This window comes from Mytilus californianus, unplaced genomic scaffold (assembly GCF_021869535.1).
Source record: "Mytilus californianus isolate M0D057914Y unplaced genomic scaffold, xbMytCali1.0.p SCAF_6, whole genome shotgun sequence".
Classification (NCBI taxonomy): domain Eukaryota; kingdom Metazoa; phylum Mollusca; class Bivalvia; order Mytilida; family Mytilidae; genus Mytilus; species Mytilus californianus.
The window spans coordinates 1,032,860-1,058,177 of NW_026262712.1; the positions used below are offsets into that span (position 1 = coordinate 1,032,860).

The 25,318-nt window shown below is 33.6% G+C and overlaps 1 protein-coding gene across 1 annotated transcript in view; it reads left to right on the forward strand.

Moving 5' to 3' along the window:
* The window catches only part of LOC127705234 (uncharacterized), a 210,047-nt gene that overhangs the window by 9,874 nt on the left and 174,855 nt on the right, over nt 1–25,318 (forward strand). The window contains exons 2-3 of the mRNA XM_052209559.1: nt 2,485–2,574; nt 6,929–6,953. Coding sequence (XP_052065519.1) covers nt 2,560–2,574; nt 6,929–6,953 — 40 coding nt within the window. The 5' untranslated portion in view covers nt 2,485–2,559. The remainder of the gene's footprint in view (nt 1–2,484; nt 2,575–6,928; nt 6,954–25,318) is intronic.

Sequence of the window (25,318 nt, forward strand, 5' to 3'; positions counted from 1 at the left end):
TCTTAAACTACCAACACAACAACTATCTTATCATTCTCCAACAACACATCTTAAACCAATCATTCACTACCGACACAACTATCATCTAATCATCCTCCAGCAACACACCTTACACTACGGACACAACGACTATCTTATCACACTCCAGCAACACATCTTACACTACCAGCACAACAACCATCTTATCACACTCCAGCAACACATCTTACACTACCAACACAACAACTATCTTATCACACTCCAGCAACACATCTTACACTACCAGCACAACAACCATCTTATCACACTCCAGCAACACATCTTACACTACCAACACAACAACTATCTTATCACACTCCAGCAACACATCTTACACTACCAGCACAACAACCATCTTATCACACTCCAGCAACACATCTTACACTATCAATACAACAACTATCTAATCATACTCCAGTAACACACCTTACACTACCAACACAACAACTATCTTATCACACTCCAGCAACACATCTTACACTACCAATATAACAACTATCTTATCACACTCCAGCAACACATCTTACACTTTCAACACAACAACTATCTTATCACACTCCAACAACACATCTTAAACCAATCATTCACTACCAACAAAAACTACCATCTAATCATACCCCAGCAACACACCTTACACTACCAACACAACAACCATCTTATCACACTCCAGCAACACATCTTACACTTCCAACACACCAACTATCTTATCACACTCCCAACAACACATCTTAAACCAATCATTCACTACCAACACAACTACCATCTAATCATACTCCAACAACACACCTTACACTTTCATCACAACAACTATCTTATCACACTCCAACAACACACCTTCCACTACCAGCACAACTACCATCTTATCACACTCCAGCAACACATCTTACACTACCAACACAACAGCTATCTTATCACACTCCCAACAACACATCTTTAACCAATCTTACACTACCAACACAACAACCATCTTATCATACTTTAACAACACACTGACACCAAACATACACTAACAAATCAATGTTGCCTATACATATGAAGAGTACAATCAAGAATAATGTTACTCCACAGTAACATATGTCAGCCTTTTATGCAGGTGTCATTGTGCTTGTGAATAGAGTACAAACAAGAATAATGTTACTCCGTAGTAACATATGTCAGACTTTTATGCAGGTGTCATTGTTCTTGTGAATAGAGTACACACAAGAATAATGTTACTCCACAGTCACATATGTCAGACTTATATGCAGGTGTCATTGTGCTTGTGAATAGAGTACAAACAAGAATAATGTTACTCCGTAGTAACATATGTCAGACTTTTATGCAGGTGTCATTGTTCTTGTGAATAGAGTACACACAAGAATAATGTTACTCCACAGTCACATATGTCAGACTTTTATGCAGGTGTCATTGTGCTTGTGAATAGAGTACAAACAAGAATAATGTTACTCCACAGTAACATATGTCAGCCTTTTATGCAGGTGTCATTGTGCTTGTGAATAGAGTACAAACAAGAATAATGTTACTCCAAAGTAACATATGTCAGCCTTTTATGCAGGTGTCATTGTGCTTGTGAATAGAGTACAAACAAGAATAATGTTACTCCACAGTCACATATGTCAGCCTTTTATGCAGGTGTCATTGTGCTTGTGAATAGAGTACAAACAAGAATAATGTTACTCCAAAGTAACATATGTCAGCCTTTTATTCAGGTGTCATTGTGCTTGTGAATAGAGTACAAACAAGAATAATGTTACTCCACAGTCACATATGTCAGACGTTTATGCAGGTGTCATAGTGCTTGTGAATAGAGTACAAACAAGAATAATGTTACTCCAAAGTAACATATGTCAGCCTTTTATGCAGGTGTCATTGTGCTTGTGAATAGAGTACAAACAAGAATAATGTTACTCCACAGTCACATATGTCAGCCTTTTATGCAGGTGTCATTGTGCTTGTGAATAGAGTACAAACAAGAATAATGTTACTCCAAAGTAACATTTGTCAGCCTTTTATGCAGGTGTCATTGTGCTTGTGAATAGAGTACAAACAAGAATAATGTTACTCCACAGTCACATATGTCAGACTTTTATGCAGGTGTCATAGTGCTTGTGAATAGAGTACACACAAGAATAATGTTACTCCACAGTAACATATGTCAGCCTTTTATGCAGGTGTCATTGTGCTTGTGAATAGAGTACAAACAAGAATAATGATACTCCACAGTCACATATGTTAGCCTTTTACTCATGTATCATAGTGGTAAAATTTATTCAACAATTACCTATTATTTATCATTTTACATTGGATAGGTAAAATTATTGCAACAATTACCTATTTTCTATCGTTTTACATTGTATAGGTAAAATTTATTCAACAATTACCTTTTATTTATTGTTTTACAGTTTTTGAAATAAAAGAAGATGTATATGTGTAGGATTGATGAAAGATTATTTGATTGTATTTCAGGGTCAGACTCCTTATGATAAGGTAACAATAGAAAGCTATGACTCTTATAAAGAAAAAAGGAAGAAGAAAGAAGTGATGGACTTCCTTAAGGTAGATATTTTGTCTTAATTAAAAAGAGATATACACAAATATGTCACAGATTATTAGAGTGACAACAGACTTGGTACAAAAAAGTTACAATAAAACATTTGCCTTTATTTGTCTATGTGGTATTTGTTGTCAGTTAACAATGTAAGTTGACAATTCCAAGCTTGTTGCCTAATGTAGATGTTGGCATATGTGAAAGAAAAATGTTTGAAAACTGTGTACTCATCTGTTTGGATATCTTTTTGGTATTTGTTTTTTCGGCTTGCTGTCTTCTTGGTTGATACATCACATCTCATTTTATTTAAGCAAAATATGTACATTATGTATCAGTGTATGAAAAGATTGATTTTAATGTGCATGTAAGTATGTGATAAACATATATATAAATGCACTTCTTTTCATCATTTTTATGCCGCCCCCCCCCTATATCTAGAGAACCATTATGATTTCAAAGTTTATACTTGACATGTATATTAACCAACACCAGAGGGTGTGTCATAATGTATGTTCAACTTCCTAGGTCAAAGGTCAAGGTCAAAAACTGGTTTTAGTTGACAACCCCATGTCCTATGGTAAAGATCGTGTCTGCTCTATATCTTGAGAACCGTTATGATTTCAAAGTTTATACTTGACATGTATATTAACCAACACCAGAGGGTGTGTCATAATGTGTGTTCACCTTCCTAGGTCAAAGGTCAAGGTAAAAAAACTTTGGTTTTAGTTGACAACCCCATGTCCTATGGTAAAGATCGCGTCCGCTCTATATCTTGAGAACCGTTATGATTTCAAAGTTTATACTTGATATGTATATAAACCAACACCAGAGGGTGTGTCATAATTTATGTACAACTTCTTAGGTCAAAGGTCAAGGTCAAAAACTTTGGTTTTAGTTGACAACCCCATGTCCAATGATAAAGATACAAATTTTTTACCACACATTATTCACAGCGGGGCCCACAGAGATGGCTCCCATCTCAATGATATCTAGTTTTCTTCTAAATATCAAATAATTTTTAAAATTGGAGTTATCTTCCTTTGTCCATGATAATAGTTGAATCATCTACAATCAATGCTTTATACAATGCAATGTTTAATTTTGACTTCCACTGAGAAAACACCGATCAAGTTGAACTTGGGTAATGTCACGTTAACCATTATTGAGTTATGCTCCTTTATAAATTGAAAGATTGCAAAATTTTTAGTTTCCATTCTGTAACTTAAGTTTGCCCCAACCAAACATTATGAAACTTATACACAATATTCATCACCACAAAACTAAGATCAAGTACAAATTTTTTGTTTCCGTTTTCTAACTTTAGTTTGCCTCAACCAAATGTTATGAAACTTATACACAATGCTTATTACTACATAATACAGATTAAGTACGAAATTTGGTGGCAACACTTTTACCATTCTTGAGTTTTGTCCCTTTATATACATAAAAATTGCTGAATTTTTCATTTCCGTTCTCTAACTTAAGTTTGTTTGTCTCAACCAAATGTTACAAAACTTATACACAACGGTTCTAGAGTTATGCGTGTTTACAAATAGAAAAATTTCTGAATTTTTAGTTTCTGTTCTCGACTTAAGTTAGCCTCAACCAAATGTTATGAGACTTACACACAATGCTTATTACCACAAAACTTAGATCAAGTTCGAATTTGGGTAGCGTCACTTTTCCAGTTATGTCCCTTTATAACTATATGATATGCAAGCGGGGCATCAACTGTGTCCACATGTGGACACTATCCACATTTATTTACATGTATAGAAAAAACCTGTGTAAAATCTTTTAGAATCTAATATAAATACAAATACAAGTTAATCACATCATAATTAAATATGCTAAATTCTACCATTTTCATGATTTTGTTGTATTACATATAAGAAAAACAAATTATCATGACTAGTAAAGGATAATGATTTAGTGCGTGCCAATACAAATATTTGAGACATTATTTGTAGCTATAGTAATAATGCTCTCAAAGTTTTTATAAGTTATAAATGTAACCTCAATTTTGATATTTTGATTAATTTTTCTACGTTTAATTTAAAAAAAAAGTAAACCTGTGTACAGTAGTTTATATACATACATATGCAGATACAGTGAGGTATTTCAGTTTGAACCTGGTACACAAATAAAGCAAGTTATTTACAAATTTTGAAAACATCATGAAAATTGTCCTTTGTGATTTATTTGTATGCTAATCAAATATAACAGTATTATAACAAGAAGAAGATCCATAACCCTTATAATGTAAATAGACTATTTTGTGGTTTGTAAAAGATTTGAAAAGATGTCGTTTTGCCCCCGTGACAAAATGTCGGGGGGGCATATTAATTTACCCCTGTCTGTCCGTCCTTCCGTCTGTTTGTACGTTCGTCTGTCCGGATTAGGATACATTTTTTGTCCGGCTATCTCCTCCTGCAGTTTTGGAGGTACAACTTTAATATTTTGTAGGATGTTCATAAACATAATAAATGTGTGCATGGCCATAGGATTTTGATTTTTTTCAAATAATCTGAAAATGACATGTAGTTGGACTTAGTCATTTTTTTGGAACTAGCTGCATAAAGAGATCATGGTTTGTCCTGCTATCTCCTCCTACAGTTTTGGAGGTACAACTTTAATATTTTGTAGGATGTTCATAAATATAATAAATGTGTGCATGGCCACAGGATTTTGATTTTTTTGTTCAAATAATCTGAAAATGACAGGTAGTTGGACTTAGTTATTTTTTTGGTACTAGCTGCATAAAGAGATCATGGTTTGTCCGGCTATCTACTCCTACAGTTACATCATCATATATAGTGTTAAAGGACAAGGTACGATAAGGCCCCCCTATTTTCTCATTTTTAAATTTTTTGTTTTGGAAAGCTACTTATCACGTTAAAATATTCCCTTAGGTTTGAAGTTTGTTTGGATGAACTTCAAAACCATTATTTTCAGAGAATGGGTGAGGTGAGAGGGGTAAAAGGGCATCAAAAACGCCCAAAAAAGGAAAAATTACGATTTTTTGCCATTGTTTCTTAAGATTTAATAGCGTGCGCCTACGTGACCGGGAGAAAATTATGGCGATTTAGACAGCAAAAACAGTTCTCATGACATTGGAATAGAAAAGTTCCTGGGTCACGTTGGCGCAGGCACTAAAAAACTAAAAATTAGTTGTACAGAACGCCTGCAAAGTGAATAATAATTACAATATTTGAATAATAACATAAAGTTAACCCCCCTCACCTCACCCAGTTGCTAAAATTAGTGGTTTTGAAGTTCATCCAAACAAACTTCAAACCTCAGAGAATATTCTAACATAATAAGTAGCTTTCCAAAACAGAATTTGAAAAATGAGAAAATAGGGGGGCTAAAAACAGGCCTTATCGCACCTTGTCCTTTATAATTTCCTATGGTCAGACGAAGGCATCATTAGTGTTTTACAGACAGCGTAACAATTTCAAGTTATATGCCAACATCACTGTTCGTCAAATCTAAAATATGTGGAACTATACTCATGCATGAATGGCAGAGCAGAAAAAAGGGGGGGAGGGTATCTAGTATTGTGTATAGTCATGTTTACATTTATTTCATGGTTTTTAGCTCACCTGTCCTGAAGGTCCAAAACAGTTTTTGTCATCACTTTTCGTCCATCGATTGTTGTCTCCTGTCCACTGTCCCTAAACTGTTCTTAAAAAATATTCTCTGAAATTGAATCTCATCTATCAACATGGCCACCGTGGATAAACATGGAACATAAGGTTTAATTAAAGTTTTGGCTAATACATGTACTGGTATATATCAAAAAAGTCAGTGATATTTGGTATGCAGCTGTATTAGCATGGGCATATATTTTTTCCATGGAAAATATTTGGCCCTTAACCTTCGGTCATGGTTCAGTAACTGAATATTTTGTATATTTTACATGTCAAAGTATTTCTATAACCTACAAACGAGACATACCTTTTTCAAAATTAATAAGGTGTCATTTCCTTTTAGATTTGTTCTTTGTGACTTCTGTCTTTTTGTCTTCTTTGTGCTTCATTTCGAATTGATGCGTCAGATATTTTCAAACTGATGTTCATGATATGTTATTGTGTTGTGTTGTTGCACCACTGTCTCAAGTTTAGGGGGAGTGAGCACTCACAAATCTGTTTAACCACCACATTCTGTATGTGCATGTTCCAAGTATGAAGCCTGTACTTCACCGGTTGTTTTTGGTTGCTGTCTGATATATTTGTTTGTCGATTATTGATTGCTCGATATCAAACTGTTGATTTTCTCGTCTTACGTCTTTACATGTTACCGTGGACACACCAAGTTTATGAATTTTTATGTGATATCAGATTGTTTATTCTTTTGTAGACTGTCATGTTAAAGACTCCAGAAGGTAAGTCTAGTTATGATCTGCCAGTATTCTTGTCTATCATACCGTTATTTAAGAATAAAGTGTTTTTCCTTTACTTGTATTGATAGTAAGTTTTTGGATGTCTGCTTTGTTAAACTTCTGATCGGGAATAAAAGAAGGTTGGGGTTGAGATATCAAGACACTAATTTTATAAAACTTCCATATATTCATGTGCTGTCCCAAATCAGAAATCCTGAAAAGAGTTGTATTTTTACTATACCTTTTTGTCATTTTCAGAATTTCGTGTTTATGGCAGATCTTGCATTGTATCTGTTTAAAACATCTTCTGTACTAATTTTTCTGCACAAGATGCGGATGTCCACATTAAATTTCTTTCACTGATACTTTTGGCCAATTAAAAAAAAAAGCAACAGAATGTAAATGAAAAAAAGTAAAATTGGTACCGTTAATATGTTATGCTCGTGCATATATATGGACTTCATTTGATTAATTATACCCTACGCAACAAAGTTATTATTTGTCTAGGAGTTACGCCCTTTTGAACTTATTTGCCTCAATATACTACTGCAACAGTTTGTCATTCCAACTCCTCTGAAACCACACAACAGAGTTACATGAAACTTTTTAGATAATAAGGACATACTATGTAGATGTGCATATCGACAGGAAATTATGATTCAATTTTTTTTTCTAGGAGTTACGCCCCTTTGAACTTATTTGCCTCAATATACTACTGCAACCTTTTGTCATCGCAACTCCTCTCAAACCACACAACAGAATTTCATGAAACTTTTTAGATAATAAGGGCATACTATGTAGATATGCATATCGACAGGAAATTATGATTCAATTTTTATTCTAGGAGTTACGCTCCTTTGAACTTATTTGCCTCAATATACTACTGCAACAGTTTGTCGTTGCAACTCCTCTGAAAACACACAACAGAATTTCATGAAACTTTGTAGATAATAAGGACATACTATGTAGATGTGAATATTTACAGGAAATTATGATTCAATTTTTTTCTAGGAGTTATGCCCCTTTGAAGTTATTTGCCTCAATATACTACTGCAACAGTTTTTAATTTAATTCAATATTGGTAGAATTTTGCCACGGCTTCTTCAAACCGATCTCCTGTATTGTTAAATGTTTCAAAAATATCTTGTGCTCCTTGACCAATTAAATATAACAGTAATGTCCTTGTCTGTCCTCCCTCAGATACATTAGAAGCTGTCATGTAATACTCAAAAATTTTCTTCAATTTTATACATCTTTGTGAAAGTAAAGATTGTTCCCAATAACTACTCTAACAAAGCAATGAGAAAAAAAGACTGAAATTAACACTACCTTAGTTCTACATTGGTTGACTGATATACGATGTGTCTGTGTCTTTACTCACTGCTTTTTTGTCGAGCCTGCGACTTTTGTCGCAAAAGCGAGACATAGCGATCCTACATTCCGTTGTCGGCGGCGGCGTCCACAAATATTCACTCTGTGGTTAAAGTTTTTCAAATTTTAATAACTTTCTTAAACTATCCTGCATTTCAACCAAACTTGGACAGAAGCTTGTTTATGATCATAAGATATTATCCAGAAGTAAATAGTAAATTTTGTAAAAAAAAAAAATCCTGTTTATCTATATTTTACTCATAAATGGACTTAGTTTTTCTGCCAGTTAACATTACATTCACTCTGTGGTTTTAGTTTTTCAAATTTTAATAACTTTCTTAAACTATCCTAAATTTGTACCAAACTTGGACAAAAGCTTGTTTGTGATCATAAGATAGTATTCAAAAGTAAATTTTGTTAAAAAAAAAATCTTTTTGTTCTGTATTTTACTTATAAATGGACTTAGTTTTTCTGCCAGTTAACGTTACATTCACTCTGTGGTTAAAGCTTTCAAAATTTTAATAACTTTCTTAAACTATTCTGGATTTGTACCCAACTTGGACAGAAGCTTGTTTATGATCAAAAGCTAGTATCTAGAAGGAAATTTTGTAAAAATTTATTTCCTGTTTTTCCGTATATTACTTATGAATGGACTTAGTTTTATTCCAGTTAACACTATGTACAGTCTGCAGTTAAAGTTTTTGTCAAGCCTGCGACTTTTGTCGCAGAAAGCTCGACATAGGGATAGTGATCCTGCGGCGGCGGCGTTAGCTAACTTCTTAAAAGCTTTATATTTTAGAAGCTAGAAGACCTGGATGCTTCATACTTTGTATATAGATGCCTTATGTTATGAAGTTTCCGTCTGTCATATGTCCATTGTCCTTGACCTCATTTTCATGGTTCAGTGACTACTTGAAAAAAAAGTCAACATTTTTTGTAATGTTAATTTCTTTCTTATTATGAGTAATAGGATAACTATATTTAGTATGTGCGTACATTGCAAAGTCCTCATGCCCGTCAGACAATTTTCATTTTACCTCGACCACATTTCATGGATCAGTGAACAAGGTTAAGTTTTTGTGGTCAAGTCCATATATCAGATACTATAAGCAGTAGGTCTACTATATTTGGTATATGGAATGATTGTAAGGTGTACATGTCCAACTGGTAGGTGTCATCTGACCTTGACCTCATTTTCATGGTTCAGTGGTCAAAGTTAAGTTTTTGAGTTTTGGTCTTTTTTTCTAATATTATATGCAATAGGTCAACTATAAATGGTGTATGGAAATATTTTATGATGTACATGTCAGTCTCACAGGTTTTATTTGACCTTGACCTCATTTTCACGGTTCATTTCTCAGTGTTAAGTTTTTATTTGTGTTTTGGTCTGTTTTTCTTCAACTATAAGCAATAGATCAACTATATTTGATGTATGGAAGGATTGTAAGGTGTATATGTCTGTCTGGCAGGTATCATCTGACCTTGACCTCACTTTTATGGTTCATTGGTCAATGTTAAGTTTTCATGGTATAGTTTGTTTCTTATAAGCTATAAGCAATAGGTCAACTATATTTAATGCCTAAATTGATTGTAAGGTGTACATGTCTGTCTGGCATGGTTCATCTGACCTTGACCTCATTTTCATGGTTCATTGGTCAATGTTAAGTTTTCTTGTTTAAGACTGTTTCTTAGAAACAATAAGCAATAGGTCAACTATGTTTGGTTTATTGAATGATTGTAAGGTGTACATGTATTTCTCGTTTGGTTTATCTGACCTTGACCTCATTTTCTTGGATCATGTTAAGTTTATGTGTTACTTGTAGTAAAGCTTTGTATTTAGGACTATCAACATAAAATCAATGGTTAGTAAAGAAGGCGAGACATTTCAGCATGTGCACTCTTGTTAAAACATTTACTAGATTCATAAACCTTCTTGGATTTTTACCAAACTTGAACAGAACTTCTTACAATCAAAAGATATAATTAGTATCTAGAGGAAAATTTTTAATAATTTTTTCCCCATTTTTGTTGAGCCTGCGACTAACAGCAAAAGTAGGCGAGACACTGGGTTCCGTGGAACCCTTACAAATTTTGTAAAGTCCTCTGATCTGTTATTTATTGATTGAGTTCTATTTTTCGAATGTGACTTTTTACTAAGTGTGAATTTGCATGGTAGGTGATGTTTGCATAACAGGAGACGCTTACCATGTCGATGCACATCTGGAGTTCATAGGGTTCCCTCAGTTTCTGTTTGTTACCTTAATTTATCTCTTTCTTATCGATTTCCAGAATTTTTTTTTTGGAGGGGCAATTTTTTTCCCTCAAGATTTAAGAAATGAAAATGAAGAATTCTTCAATTATGAAGAATTTAAGAATGTGGGGGTCACAATTTATTTTGCTAATTCTTTGTATATAGTCTGAAAACAGATTTACTAAGTATTGCGCAACAGCACAGTGTATTGTACAAAAGCAAGAAATCTTCAATTGAATATAAATTCAAATCATATAACCAATTTCAAGTTCTTTGACTACATTTATTCTGTATCAGAAACTTATAATGTTTAAAATATTTAATTACAATCCAAATTCAGACCTGTATCAAGCTTGAATATTGTGTCCATTTTTGCCCCAACTGTTCAGGGTTGGACCTCTGCGGTCGTATCCAGCTGCGCTAGGCGAAACAGTTTATTTAACTCGTATCGTGCTATTCTTACTCGTACATTAATAAAACTTAAAGTGTTCAAATCTTGAATGAATAATCTTCATTATTCTTTATATTTATTGCTTAAAAGAGTTCTTAAAGTATTCGAAATTGACGAGTGAAGCAAAACTTTTTCTCTGAAAATTTGTATAGATCCACGGAAAATCCGAAATCACTTTCTTCGAATAAATATTCTTAGAAAGTATATGACAATAAACTCAGTGTTTGTACATGAAGCGTGTTTGAACATTTTTTTTTTTAATATTGATGTCACTAAAAAATTTAGACTTCAATTAAATTCATTTATATTAAAGAGGTACTAAAACACACATAACAAGTAATTTTTATCTAAAAGTTCGAAATAATTGATAAAAAAATGCAAAAAAAACAATGCAATTTGGTCCACTAATTACAGAGATATTAGTGTGTAAAGTTCAACTATTTTTACCTTAGGAAAATCCAATTAACGCTACTTCCGGAAACAGTACTAAACCAAATCTACCGGAAGTGACGCACTGTGGGTCACTTCGGCATATCTAAACGTTGTTTAATAAATGAACTTTCTTCTGATCGTTGATTTAAAGCACTGCCAATGAATTTCGCTACCCATTCAAGGCTCATTCTTCATTATGACCATTGTTTCAGATAAGGGTGAAGGTTTGGTACCATTAAAATGTTTAAACCCGCTGCATTTGTTTGCACCTGTCCTAAGTCAGGAATCTGATGTTCAGTAGTTGTCGTTTGTTGATGTGGTTCATAAGTGTTTCTCGTTTCTCGTTTTTTATATAGATTAGACTGTTGGTTTTCCCGTTTGAATGGTTTTAATTACACTATTAATTTTTGGGGCCCTTTATAGCTTGCTGTTTGGTGTGAGCTAAGGCTCCGTGTTGAAGACCGTACTTTGACCTAGAATGGTTTACTTTTATAAATTTTGACTTGGATGGAGAGTTGTCTCATTGGCACTCATACTACATCTTCTTATATATATCTACTGTCTGATCTTTATTACCTTACAGGATGTTTACATGTCAGTAGTGTCAAAGTACGGACTGTTTTAAATACCAGGATCAAAAGGTGATCGAGAGGATTAATATTTTTCTTGTTTGGTTATTTATTTGTCATTGCTTAAATTTCAAATGAAAGAAAAGGTCAATATTTTACAAAGTTGCCATATATCATATATATTAGTTCTAGAAAAAATACAAAAATTATTTTGACAAATGTTTTCTTATTCCAAAAAAAAAAAAAAAAACTAAAAACTGAATTGTGTATAGGTTAATTACCAGTCTATCCAGTATTTCATTTTTGTCTCGCCTTGATGGAGTAAAAAAGCGAGACATAGGTATGCTGTTTCCATCATCAACGCGTCAACAATGTATTAGTTTGTGATTAGGTCTAGTTCATGGTGAACCACTAGTGGTAGGTCAATGATATTTGGTATGCAGTTGTATTAGCATTGGCACATCTCATTACCATGGAAATTATTTGGCCCCGCCCCCTCAGTCAAGGTTTATTGACTTTGAAACTTTTCATAGTTTACATGTATTAGTTTGTGATTAGGTCAATTTATGGGGAACCATTAGTGTAAGGCTTACCAGGGTTTTCATTAAGAGCCGGCACCCGGCGGAATGTCGCCGTTTTAAAAGACGGAAATCACCATTTCAAATGCTTAAACAAAAAATATTTTTGAAGAGAGTAAAATAAAAACAAAGTTTTATTAACCTTTTGTCTCATGCAGTTTTTAGTTTCAAAGATTTTTCAAAAACAATGGCTTTTTATAACCGACTGGACCATTTTGTCTGACTGAAAGTAAACTTAAAATCAGCGTCAGTAAGACGTTTGCCTGCATTCAAATGCGATGTTCAATCAATCGCTTGAATGATCAAGATTGTCAAAGGTAAAATCAAGAGAGATATCGAAATAAAAACGTATGTTATCAATGGATAACTCATGAGAAACCAAAATTAAAAAGTTTTAGGAGGCAATTTTTATACAACCGCAAAAAAATTTTTGTGGTCGTATATTGGTATAACGTTGGCTTCGTCGTCGTCGTCCGGCGTCATCGTCCGGCGTCGTCGAAGACACATTAGTTTTCGCACTCTAACTTTAGTTTAAGTGAATGGATCTCAATGAAATTTTACCATAAGGTTCAATACCACAAAAGGAAGGTGGGGATTGATTTTGGGGGTTATGGTACCCACAGTTAAAGAATTAGGGGCCAAAAAGGGGCCAAAAATAAGCATTTTTGTAACTTCCAGACATAACTTGTGTGTTAGTCATAGTTTATGGATCTCTCTGACATTGTACCACAAGGTTCCATATCACAAAGGGAATGCTGGGATTGATTTTGGGGGTAATTGCCTCCAAATTTTAGGAATTAGGGGCAAAAAAGGGGCAAAAAACAACCATTTTTCTAGTTTCATGACAATAACTTGTGTCTAAGTGTATGGATCTCTCTCTGACATTGTATCACAAGGTTCCATATCACAAAGGGAAGGCTGGGATTGATTTTGGGGGTAATTGCCTCCAAATTTTAGGAATTAGGGGCAAAAAACAAGCATTTTTCTAGTTTCATGACAATAACTTGTGTGTAAGTGTATGGATCTTTATGAAATTGTACTACAAAGTTCCATATCACAAAGGGAAAGCTGGAATTGAGTTTTGGGGTAATTGCCCAAAACGTTTAGGAATTTGGGGCCAAAAATAAGCATTTTTCTAGTTTCCAGACAATAACTTGTGTTCAAGTGTATGGATCTCTCTGAAATTGAACTGCAAGGTACCATACCACAAAGGGAAGGCTTGGATTGAGTTTGGGGTTGATGAATCATAAGGGGGTTCAACAAATTTTTGGGGGGGGATTTTTTTTTCCTTTTTTTTTCTTTTAAAATTTTCCATTTTAAATTGGTTATTACTGATTTATATATAAAAGCAAATAATAATGATATGGTTTGAATAGGTAAATTAAAATTTTTTAAGTTCTTAGACCACATTCATTCTGTGTCAGAAACCTATGCGATGTCAAATATTTAATTACAATCCAAATTCAGTGCTGTATCAAGCTTGAATGTTGTGTCCATACTTGCCCCAACTGTTCAGGGTTCGACCGTTGCGGTCGTATCAAGCTGCGCTTCAGCGGAGCATTTTATTTAAATTGAATGTCAATAAATTAAATGAAACTTTATGAAATGAAAAACCAAAAGTAAATGATTTCTTTACCAGCAAAAAGATAAAATCATTGGAACCATTTACAGGTAAAACTTTTTTCTTGAAGTTATTAAATTTCAAAGAAGCCTTAGAAGGTCCGTACAGTCTCATGTTTATATAAATGAGGCCTGCCCAAGCTTTTCTTCTATGCCCTTTTCATAATGTAACAAGTATTTCATTAATTTTTACCACCCTTTAATTCTTGGGGAGGGAAGGGGGGGTGGTGCCCATTTTTTTTTTTTTTGGACCTTTTCTTTCAGTTTGTAGTATATAGTTCCAGGTTTATTACTTCCCATTTGTTGTGGATAGGGCCATCAAAGAAGCCTAGGATAGGAGGAAGGCTTCCCATTTTTTATTTATAGTTGTACCTTTCCCCTCAAGTTTTACTGAAAAAGCAGATAGGAGGGTAAATGCCAAGGCTAGGGAAAAGGCTCTCTTTATTTTTTTCAGTTATAATTTTCCCCTTGCTGATCATTAGCCCACTCGTTGAAAAAAGTACCAATGTTAGGATGGGTCCTGCCTCAGTTTGAACTTTTTTTGCATTAACCTATCTCGAATGGAAGCCTTTGTTAAAAGTGCTGGCTAAGAAGGGGTGGACATTTTCCCACTTCAGCATATATGTCCTTTCCCAGGTTTGCATGTTTTTATTGAAATATAGAACACATGAAAATAATATTTCTTTTCTGGATCAAAACTGAAATTGTCATATTTTGCAGATGACATATATACATGTAGGTCTTTACATAAATAGGAGAAGATGTGGTATGAGTGCCAATGAGACAACTCTCCATCCAAGTCACAATTTGTAAAAGTAAACCATTATAGGTCAAAGTAAGGCCTTCAACACGGAGTCTTGGTATTAAAAGTTTATGCTGACCCTCCATTGCTTTCTTACTTTTTGCGAAATCTGGCAATACAATAACAATTTAGATTATTTTTGATATATTTTTATTTGTCTTATTTTAATACCCAATATCGCAAAATTGACCTTACAAGCTAAAAAAAAGATAACATTCCTATGAAACCCCTTTTTTATGCACTTGTAAATAGTTTGAAAATGCCTCAGAGTGCACCATTTTTAATGTAAGGTCAACAAAATTTTCGGGGGCGCAAGCCCCCCCTGAACCCCCCTTTTTGGTCAGCCACTTCAAATTAGTAAACAGCCTGTTCATTGAAAAGTTATTGAAAGCCCTGGTAAGGTCAATGATATTTGGTATGCAGTTGTATAAGCATTGGCATATCTCATTTCCATGGAGATTATTAGGCTCCGCCCCCTTAGTCATGGTCTATAGACTTGAAAATTTTGCTAAGTTTACATGTATTAGTTTGTGATTAGGTCAGTTCAAGGGGAACCATTAGTGGTAGGCCAATGGTAATTGTTGTTCAGTTGTAGAATCATTAACACATCTCATTTCCATGGAGAATATTTGGCCCTGTCCCCTCAGTCATGGTCTATTTACTTTGAAACTTTTGCTTAGTTTACATGTATTAGTTTGTGATTAGATCAGTTTAAGATGAACTGCTAATGTTAAGTCAATGATATTTGGTATGCAAATTTATTGGCATTTGCAAGTATCATTTCCATGGAGATTATATAGCCCCACCCCTGATCATGGTTCATTGACTTTGAAACTTTTACATAGTTTACAAGTTAATGTTTGTGTTTAGGTGTGTTTAAAGGGAACGACTTATAATAAGTCAATGGTATTTGGTATGCAGTTGTATTAGTATTGGCACATCTCATTCCATGGAGATTGTTTAGTCATGTACCTTCAGTCATGGTTCATCGACCTTTGAATATTTGCATAACTTACATGTTAAAGTAGTGCTATTTTAATTTCAACATTTGCATTATCAAAATTACAAAAAGGCGAGACATATCTCTTTGATAACAGATAATTAATGAAATAGCTTGATCAATACATATTCAGGTTTTTGCTAAACCAGTCAAGCAGATTACTGTGACTGACAGTTCTCAATTCTTCACATTATCTGGAGAATAAACTTATATAATTTTGAAATGCTGCTGTAACTAAAGTCTTAAGAAAGAGAATTTTTTTTTTTGTAGCTCAGAAAAAACCCACATAGTTCAATTTAACAAATCAACAAGTTACGCCCTCTGTCGTCTTTTGGAAGCACGTGTTGAGAGTGTCCTATTTTAAATGCTGTTTTTCCGCCATGGAAAATAACATGCACAGCTCTACTTCTGCTTTTACTGCCACTTTAGGATGCATGTGTTAACATTTTATAGAAAAAAGGTTGATTTGTGCTTTTGGTTTTTCAATACTTTTCTAATTATAAACATTTAATTAAAATATTTATGAGATTATCAAGCCTCAATAATTAAATGGTTATCAGTATTCTCAATGTAATAACTGTCACCGATATATTTCAAAACTGTTATTTTACTTAGGAAGTCGTGATCTGTTTGCATGATGATGGGAGTTTTTAACGACCTTGACTGGCTATACAGCCCTCGCACGGTCGGCCCTGGCTTGCGCCTTTTTGTGCATTTAAATAATTTGTTTTTACCATAAGGTAATTGAAATAATTTGAGTGATAAATATAACAAAAACCTAATATGAATAAAAATGAGCAAAAATTTAAAGGATAGGATAATTAATAAAATAATTTGATGAATAAATGAATAAAATAGAACTTCAATAAAATAAAAGAATATAAAAATGAGAATTTTTATAGAAAACCAAATAAAATAAAAATAAAAAATAAATAAATAATTAAAAAAATGGAGCCACCAAAAGTAGGAATAGGAGGAAAGCTAGGCAGCAACTTTGTCCTGGTACACCAGTGGCCAAGTAAACAGCGGATAAATTTGTTATGCCAAATTGTGTATGTGAATTTAGTTGCCAAATATTTTGTATGAATCGAAATAGGCCTAAATATGTGTATGTGAATTTTGCAAAAATAATTAGTAAAAGGTTTTGTATGTACAAAAAAAGATAAGTAAATAAAAGAAAATAAAATAAATAAAAAACCAAAGGGTGTATGTATAATTTTGACTGCTTTGTGCTAGCCTACTTATATTGATGACTTAATAGTGCTTGTACACTGGAAAGCTGTCCGCAGGAAGACAAATGCCCCTCGCTAATTAAAATTGGGTAAGCGCAAACCAGATCTAGCGAAGTACCATTTTTTAAGTCTTTGATTTTACTTGCGGCTTTAATAAATGAAAGGTAGAATAAAAATTAAAAGAAAGTCCAAAAAGTTAAACAAAAATAAATTTTTTTGGGAGCCGCTAATTTGGAAAAAGAAAAAGCCAATGATGTGAGCAATTTTTAGTTCCTTGTTCAGTTAGCACATTCTAGTATTTTAGATTTTTATTACTTTAATAATATGAAAAAAAGTCCTACCTACTTGTACCTATAAAGAAACATATGTCCTTAAACTTACCTGTACGATACACACTTCACCGCCGGGGCTTACGATGAAATATGTATCATCGCATTTTATATGCTATATTGACACCAAGCACCTAGGGCTACAGATGAACCAATATAACACGCCTACTACAATTTTATTCAATGAACAATTTTTGACAGTAGCCGAAACAAAAGTACCTATTGAACCCTTATCCTTAAACCTATTCGATACACACTTCACCGCGGGGGCTTACGATGAAATGTGTATCGTTGCATTTTATATGCTATATTGACCTTAAGCACCTAGGGCTACCGATGAACCAATATAACACGCCTACTACAATTTATTTAATAAACAATTTTGACAATAGCCGAAACAAAAGTACCTGTTGAACCCTTATCCGAAATTAGCCCTTAAACCAATTCGATACACACTTCACCGCGGGGTCTTATTATGAAACATGTATCTTCGCATTTTATATGCTATATTGACACCAAGCACCTAGGGCTACGGATGAACCAATATAACACGCCTATTACAAATTTATTTAAAGTATGTTTTAGAGAAATTCTGAAATGATATTTTATATTAACCCTTATAAGAATTTGCCATTAAATGGTACGGCATTTAGTTAATTTATATAACCTTATGAAAATCTATGTCTGTAATGATACTGTATCAAACATGACCAGATATGTTGTTGGTTTTCTTTTGGAGGGTCTAGTAATATGTTTACATTGAGGTTTTGAGGAGTGACCTTATTTAAGTTTATTTATAGTTTTTGTCTAGCTTTAGCGTGTTTACTACAGTCAATCAGTACATGTTGTATATCCTCTTTGATGCCACATGTGTTGCACATTGGTGATACATTTCGGATGTATTGGCCTAGTTGACCTGGTAATAAAGTGGTACCCAGCCTAAGCCTAGTTATTGTTTTTGTGTGGTAACGGTTACCTTTATAGAATATAGGTTTTTTGTTAACTGTAGTATTTACAGAACGACTCCACGGGTATCCTGAGTTGTCCCACCTAGCTTGCCATTTTTTCTTATATAATGCTGTTGTTATTGCTATGAATTCATTTGCACTAAGACTAATATTTAGATCGATTTTATCTTTAGCTAGTGCTAGTTTTGCTAGCTTGTCAACCTGTTCATTACCTAAGATACTAACATGCGCTGGTATCCATTCTATGGTGACTTCAATAATTTTCTGTTTGAGTCGGCAAGCTAGTAATTGTATCGGTTCTAAAATGTCGGGTCTACTTGATGTATCATTTTGAATAGATTGGATAGCGCTATACGAGTCAGTGAGTATAACTACTTTTTGTCCTGACTGTTGATTGAAAAATAACCACTTTTATGATTAATAGATAGCCGTCATCTCTGTAGTGTACACTGAAAGATTGTCAGACGTACGTTTATAACTTGCAATCAACTTTGATTGTATAAGAAAGGCGTATCCAGTTTTACCCGAGGCTGGGTCTTTTGAGCCATCGGTGTATATTTTTAAATGATTTTTATAAGCATTGTCAATGTACTCTAACGTTTTTGACTTAAAGATATGAGGATTTTTTACTGACGTTGTCTTTGATGATACTGGATGTTGTTGCTTGACCTACAATCCATGGAGGAGGATCTTGAGATTTTTTTGTTACCAAATTTATTTTGTCTAAATCGTTATCTTTAATTAGATTTTGAACTCTAAAACCGTATGGTATATTATGTTCATTCCATTTATGATTATAAATTTGATATTCAATACAGTCATCTACTAATTAATTAGCTGGATTTGTTGGATTTTGTTTAGTACAAGCATAATATTTAAGCGAAAGGTGGTCTCTTCTTAATTGTAATGGCATTTCTGTTTGCATACGATATAACACATGTATTTGATCAGGATGACCCAATATGCGTCACTTCCGTTGGGTATAAGTAGTGAGTTGTAGTGGCGTGTTTTACTAAATCGATCAGGTGTTCAAATGACAAACTGACAGTAATTTGCAAATATCTCGATAATTGCAAGATGAAAATTTATCGTTTTTTTTTGCATTCTTAAACGTTAATTACGAACTTTAGAATAAGACAAACATGATTTTAGCGTTTTAGTACCTCTTTAAAAAAAAGTATATAAAGTAAAAAGTTTTAAACCCTGGTGCACTAAAAACGTTGCATCAGTAATTAGATTTAACAAAGTTATTTAGATTGAAGAACTTGTAGATTCTTTGACTTTGTTTACTGATCATATAATAAACCAAACAGAGTGATATTATACTATCTAACACAGCATCAACTGTGAAACAATAGTTCTCTCCTCGAAACATATTAATTTTCAAGATGCGAGGCTTCCCGAGCAATATACATATCTAAAAGTTCACTGTCAAGAATGGAGAAATAACGTAATGATAGAAATTCTGTATGGGAATGTTTCTCTTGAGATTTTAAAACAATACATGTATGTTACCAAACAATCTTTGTTTTTCTATGATCTGCAAAGAGATGGGTTCTTGCTATGTGACATCGATGATCGTCAGACATGGTTATTAGTTGACTTTTTAGCTCACCTGGCCCGAAGGGCCAAGTGAGCTTTTCTCATCACTTGGCATCCGTCGTCTGTCATCGTCGTTAACTTTTTATACGACCGCAAAAAAATTTTGTGGTCGTATATTGGTATGACGTTGGCGTCGTCGTCGTCGTCCGAAGACACATTGGTTTTCGCACTTTAACTTTTGTTTAAGTGAATGTATCTCTATGAAATTTTACCATAAGGTTCAATACCACAAAAGGAAGGTGGGGATTGATTTTGGGGGTTATGGTACCAACAGTTAAGGAATTAGGGGCCAAAAAGGGGCCAAAAATAAGCATTTTTGTAACTTCCAGACATTACTTGTGTGTTAGTGTATGGATCTCTCTGACATTGTACCACAAGGTTCCATATCACAAAGAGAATGCTGGGATTGATTTTGGGGGTAATTGCCTCCAATTTTTAGGAATTAGGGGCCAAAAAGGGGCAAAAAACAAGCATTTTTCTAGTTTCATGACAATAACTTGTGTGTAAGTGTATGGATCTCTCTGATAATGTACCACAAGGTTCCATATCACAAAGGGAATGCTGGGATTGATTTTGGGGGTAATTGCCTCCAATTTTTAGGAATTAGGGGCCAAAAAGGGGCAAAAAACAAGCATTTTTCTAGTTTCATGACAATAACTTGTGTGTAAGTGTATGGATCTCTCTGATAATGTACCACAAGGTTCCATATCACAAAGGGAATGCTGGGATTGATTTTGGGGTAATTGCCTCCAAATTTTAGGAATTAGGGGCCAAAAAGGGGCAAAAAAACAGGCATTTTTCTAGTTTCATGACAATAACTTGTGTGTAAGTGTATGGATCTTTATGAAATTGTACTACAAGGTTCCATATCACAAAGGGAAAGCTGGAATTGAGTTTGGGGGTAATTGCCCAAAACGTTAAGAAAAAGGGGCCAAAAATAAGCATTTTTCTTGTTTCCAGACAATAACTTGTGTTCAAGTGTATGGATCTCTCTGAAATTGTACTGCAAGGTACCATACCACAAAGGGAAGGCTGTGATTGATTTTGGGGGTAATTCCCTCAAAATTTTAGGAATTAGGGGCCATAAAGGGACAAAAAAAACATGCATTTTTCTAGTTTCAGGACAATAACTTGTGTGTAAGTGTATGGATCTTTATGAAATATTAATTGTACTGCAAGGTTCCATATCACAAAGGGAAAGCTGGGTTTGAGTTTGGGAGTAATTGCCCTAAATGTTTAGGAATTTGGGGCCAAAAAGGGGCCAAAAAACAAGCATTTTTCTAGTTTCCAGACAATAACTTGTGTTCAAGTGTATGGATCTCTCTGAAATTGTACTGCAAGGTACCATACCACAAAGGGAAGGCTTGGATTGAGTTTGGGGGGTGATGAATCATAAGGGGTTCAAAAAATTTGGAGGGGGATTTTTTTTTCATTTTTTTTCTTTAAAATTTTCCATTTTAAATTGGTTATTTCTGAATTATATATAAAAGCAAATAATAATGATATGGTTTGAATAGGTAAATTTTTTAAGTTCTTAGACCACATTCATTCTGTGTCAGAAACCTATGCAGTGTCAAATATTTAATCACATTCCAAATTCAGTGCTGTATCAAGCTTGAATGTTGTGTCCATACTTGCCCCAACTGTTCAGTGTTCGACCTCTGCGGTCGTATCAACCTGCACCCCAGTGGAGCATTTTATTTACACTATAAAGTGTAGATAAGAAAGTTCCTTCAAGGTCACATTCATAATTGTGTGTTGTTTTACATCCTCTGATTTGAAAAAAGATACCTTTATAATTACCACTATTAATATACACTGTATTATCAAGGTTAGTGGTTTAATTTTATAATTACCACTATTAATATACACTGTATTATCAAGGTTAGTGGTTTAGAGAAACTAGGATTTGGAATCATTATTATCAGATACCAGATACAAATCAGTTTCTTATAATTATTGGCATGGATTTGAAAGATGATAATATATAGGGTTTTATAGTACTGTACTTTTTGTCAGTTTATTGAGGATAAAAAAAAACAAGAGTATGCAGGTACAATTTTATATTTCATTGTTAAAGAAATGGAAGCTGATTGATGGCTAATTATTTCCATGAATCTTTTACCTTGGTAATTAATGTCTTATTAACAGCTTATTGTGAAAGAAGGTACTTTTATGTGTTTGTTTTGAAATTATCTGCTAATTGGGGTTACAGATTTCATTCTTGATCAAGTCTTAATTGACTAATTGATTTCAACGAGGTCAGTGTAGATAGCTTTTATAATTTATCCTGTTTGGTGAGACTTAATTTATTTAATGTGAATATGTAAAGTCTTTCTTGTCTTTGTTCTTTTGCTTGTGCATGTTTTCATTTGAGTGTAGTTACTTAAAACTGGAGAAAGGGGCCCTCGGTGGCTGAGTGGTGTAATTTTATCTTCAGCAATTACTTACATTTGACTCCCAATCTTTAATAATTGACAAGGGTTGCCAGTTTTCTTACCGAAGGTAGTGGTTCTCGATCTGCAGCTTCCCTACTTTCTCCTCACATAAAAACTGGTGGCCATTATATACCAAAGAGTGCTGAAAGGGGATTTAAACACTAACAATCAGTCAATCATGAAATTGGAGAGAACATCTGGTGTTGACTGTTTGACCAGTGTCCTTCCTGACCTCATTTGTCCAAAGTCTGAGAACATGGTGTTGACTGTTTGACCGGTGTCCTTCCTGTCCTTCATTTGTCCAAAGTCTGAGAAAAGGGTGCATGTTGATGTTAAATGTTGTGTTCACTTTGTAGACGTAAGGCCAATTAAAATTAATTGATAGATTTTCATCCCCGCCCGCCCCTCTGAAATCGTTCCGCCCCAATTTTTTTTATTTTGAAAAATTTACGATTTCCGGATTTTGTTCATTTTCGTTACCGGTAACTGTCGATAATTTCGTTTAATTAATAACTTCCTGTTTCAAATTTTGGTTTTTGCATTTCTTTTTATGTTTGATTCGTTATACATGTATATACATGATAGAACCTTATTATTACACTTGCATATATGAAGAACACGTCACAAGAGCGTTTCATATCTAATAAAAAATAAAAAATAAAATCCTCCCACCCGCCCCATTTTTTTCAAAAATTTGGATGAAAATCTACTAATTAAATTTACTTGGCCTTAAATGCTGGCATTTTGATATTTATTTATTTACATTTTGCTGTTGGGTTCCTTCCTAAATGACATTTACCATACATCTCCTTTTATTCATGCATTTGATTACGTATTAAATAATAAAAACTTTAAATTTGTTAGCAATGATATGTATTTTTTCATGAAACATTTTTTTATGATAAAGTTGAAACGTATTGGAGTCTTCAAAGAGGCACTAAATTTTCATGTATTTTTTTTTTTAATGTAAATAAACTCTTCATAGATACCAGGATGAACATTTTGTACGCCCGACATGCATTTCTCCAATAAAAGACTAATCAGTGACGCTCAAATAAAAAACATAAACCTACCTTTGGGCCCTTTAAAACTAACAGCATCACTGATAAGAATTGATTATCTATTGCTGTTCATTACCCAATAATAAATTTCACCTGTCGTAAGTTACACCTTTACTTGGCTCATTGTTTAGTTCAATTGTTTGGATGGTCATGATTTAATTATCTGCCCTTGGTTTTGATAACGAGAACAAAACAATTACAAAAAGAAAAAAATATGCCTTAAAATAATATCTTGATGAAATTCAGCGATCAGATGAGAGTTTATTTTGACAATAAAGAAAACGACTATCTTTGATTTGCCACGTTCTGCACTTAGATAACTCATAAAACATAAACAAACAGACCTTCTCAAATAAGAACGCTACAAATGTGACATCCTTGATTATCTCAGTATTTTAGAATGTTTTCAATGTTTTGAACTTTTTAAAATATTTTGTAACCCTCTGGCTCCTTCCTTAGCAATGATGAAACTTTTTTCACCAACAGCCTTAATATATTTGGTAACTTTTTATAAACTTGGATCTCAAATAAATCTGTAGTCCTACAAATATTTTGAAATGTTTGTTTATTTGATATATTGCTCATACATTCAATTTTTCTAAATATATAAATATTTCATAGGGAAAACTCAAAAAAAGTTGGAGAACACCAATTTTACCAGTTGAAATTGGTTAACACTAAGATGAATAAGCTTAAGTGAAACTCTATATGCACAGTCATTTTCTGCAAAAAACCATCTATGTACAGTCAAACCTGCTTTATATGCTATCTCTTAGAAACAAAACATGAGGCGTAATGTCCCCCTCTTTTGTTCCGTTGTAGTAATAAATATGCATTTTGAACCTTAATTCAAAGTCATCTCTCTTATTAGGTCTGTTTTCTTTGGTTTGACTGTACCTTAAAATCTGGTTCTCAATTAAAAGTAAAATGTTAAAAGTTAAAAATTATTTACAGGACATGACTGAATGTACATTTGGTGATATTTTGACACTATAGGGTAAAATTATGCTAATGTTCCTTATTGACTGACGCAGAAAACCTTATTGAACCCTTATAATAGTCTACATTTAGCTTTAAGACCAAATTACTTAACTTCTGTGTAGTTATATAACAACTGCATCATAATCGAAAGAATGTTTTAAATGGTAGTTATTGTAGTCTATTCTTGATCATACAGTAATTAATTATCAAATCAATTAAAGAGTTTCGACTTATAAAACAGATGTAATTTTCAGAACAATTAGTTCATAATATTATACATATGATAAAAGTGAGTCAAATTGACTCTTCTTAATTTTTTCTTTGTATAGCTTTACTTTTGAAAGCTGTTTTTGACTTTCATGTTTTGATAAACATTCTTATTTCTTCTGTACAGAGAAGGGCAATTAAATTTCAATTTTCAGAACACTCGCAATTCTCTTTTTAGCTCACCTGGCCTGAAGGGCCAAGTGAGCTTTTCTCATCACTTGGCATCCGTCGTCCGTCATCGTCGTTAGCTTTTTACAAAAATCTTCTTCTCTGAAACCACTGGGCCAAATTTAACCAAACTTGGCCACAATCATCATTAGGGTATCTAGTTTAAAAAATGTGTCCGATGACCCCGCCAACCAACCAAGATGGCCACCATGGCTACAAATAGAACATAGGGGTAAAATGTAGATTTT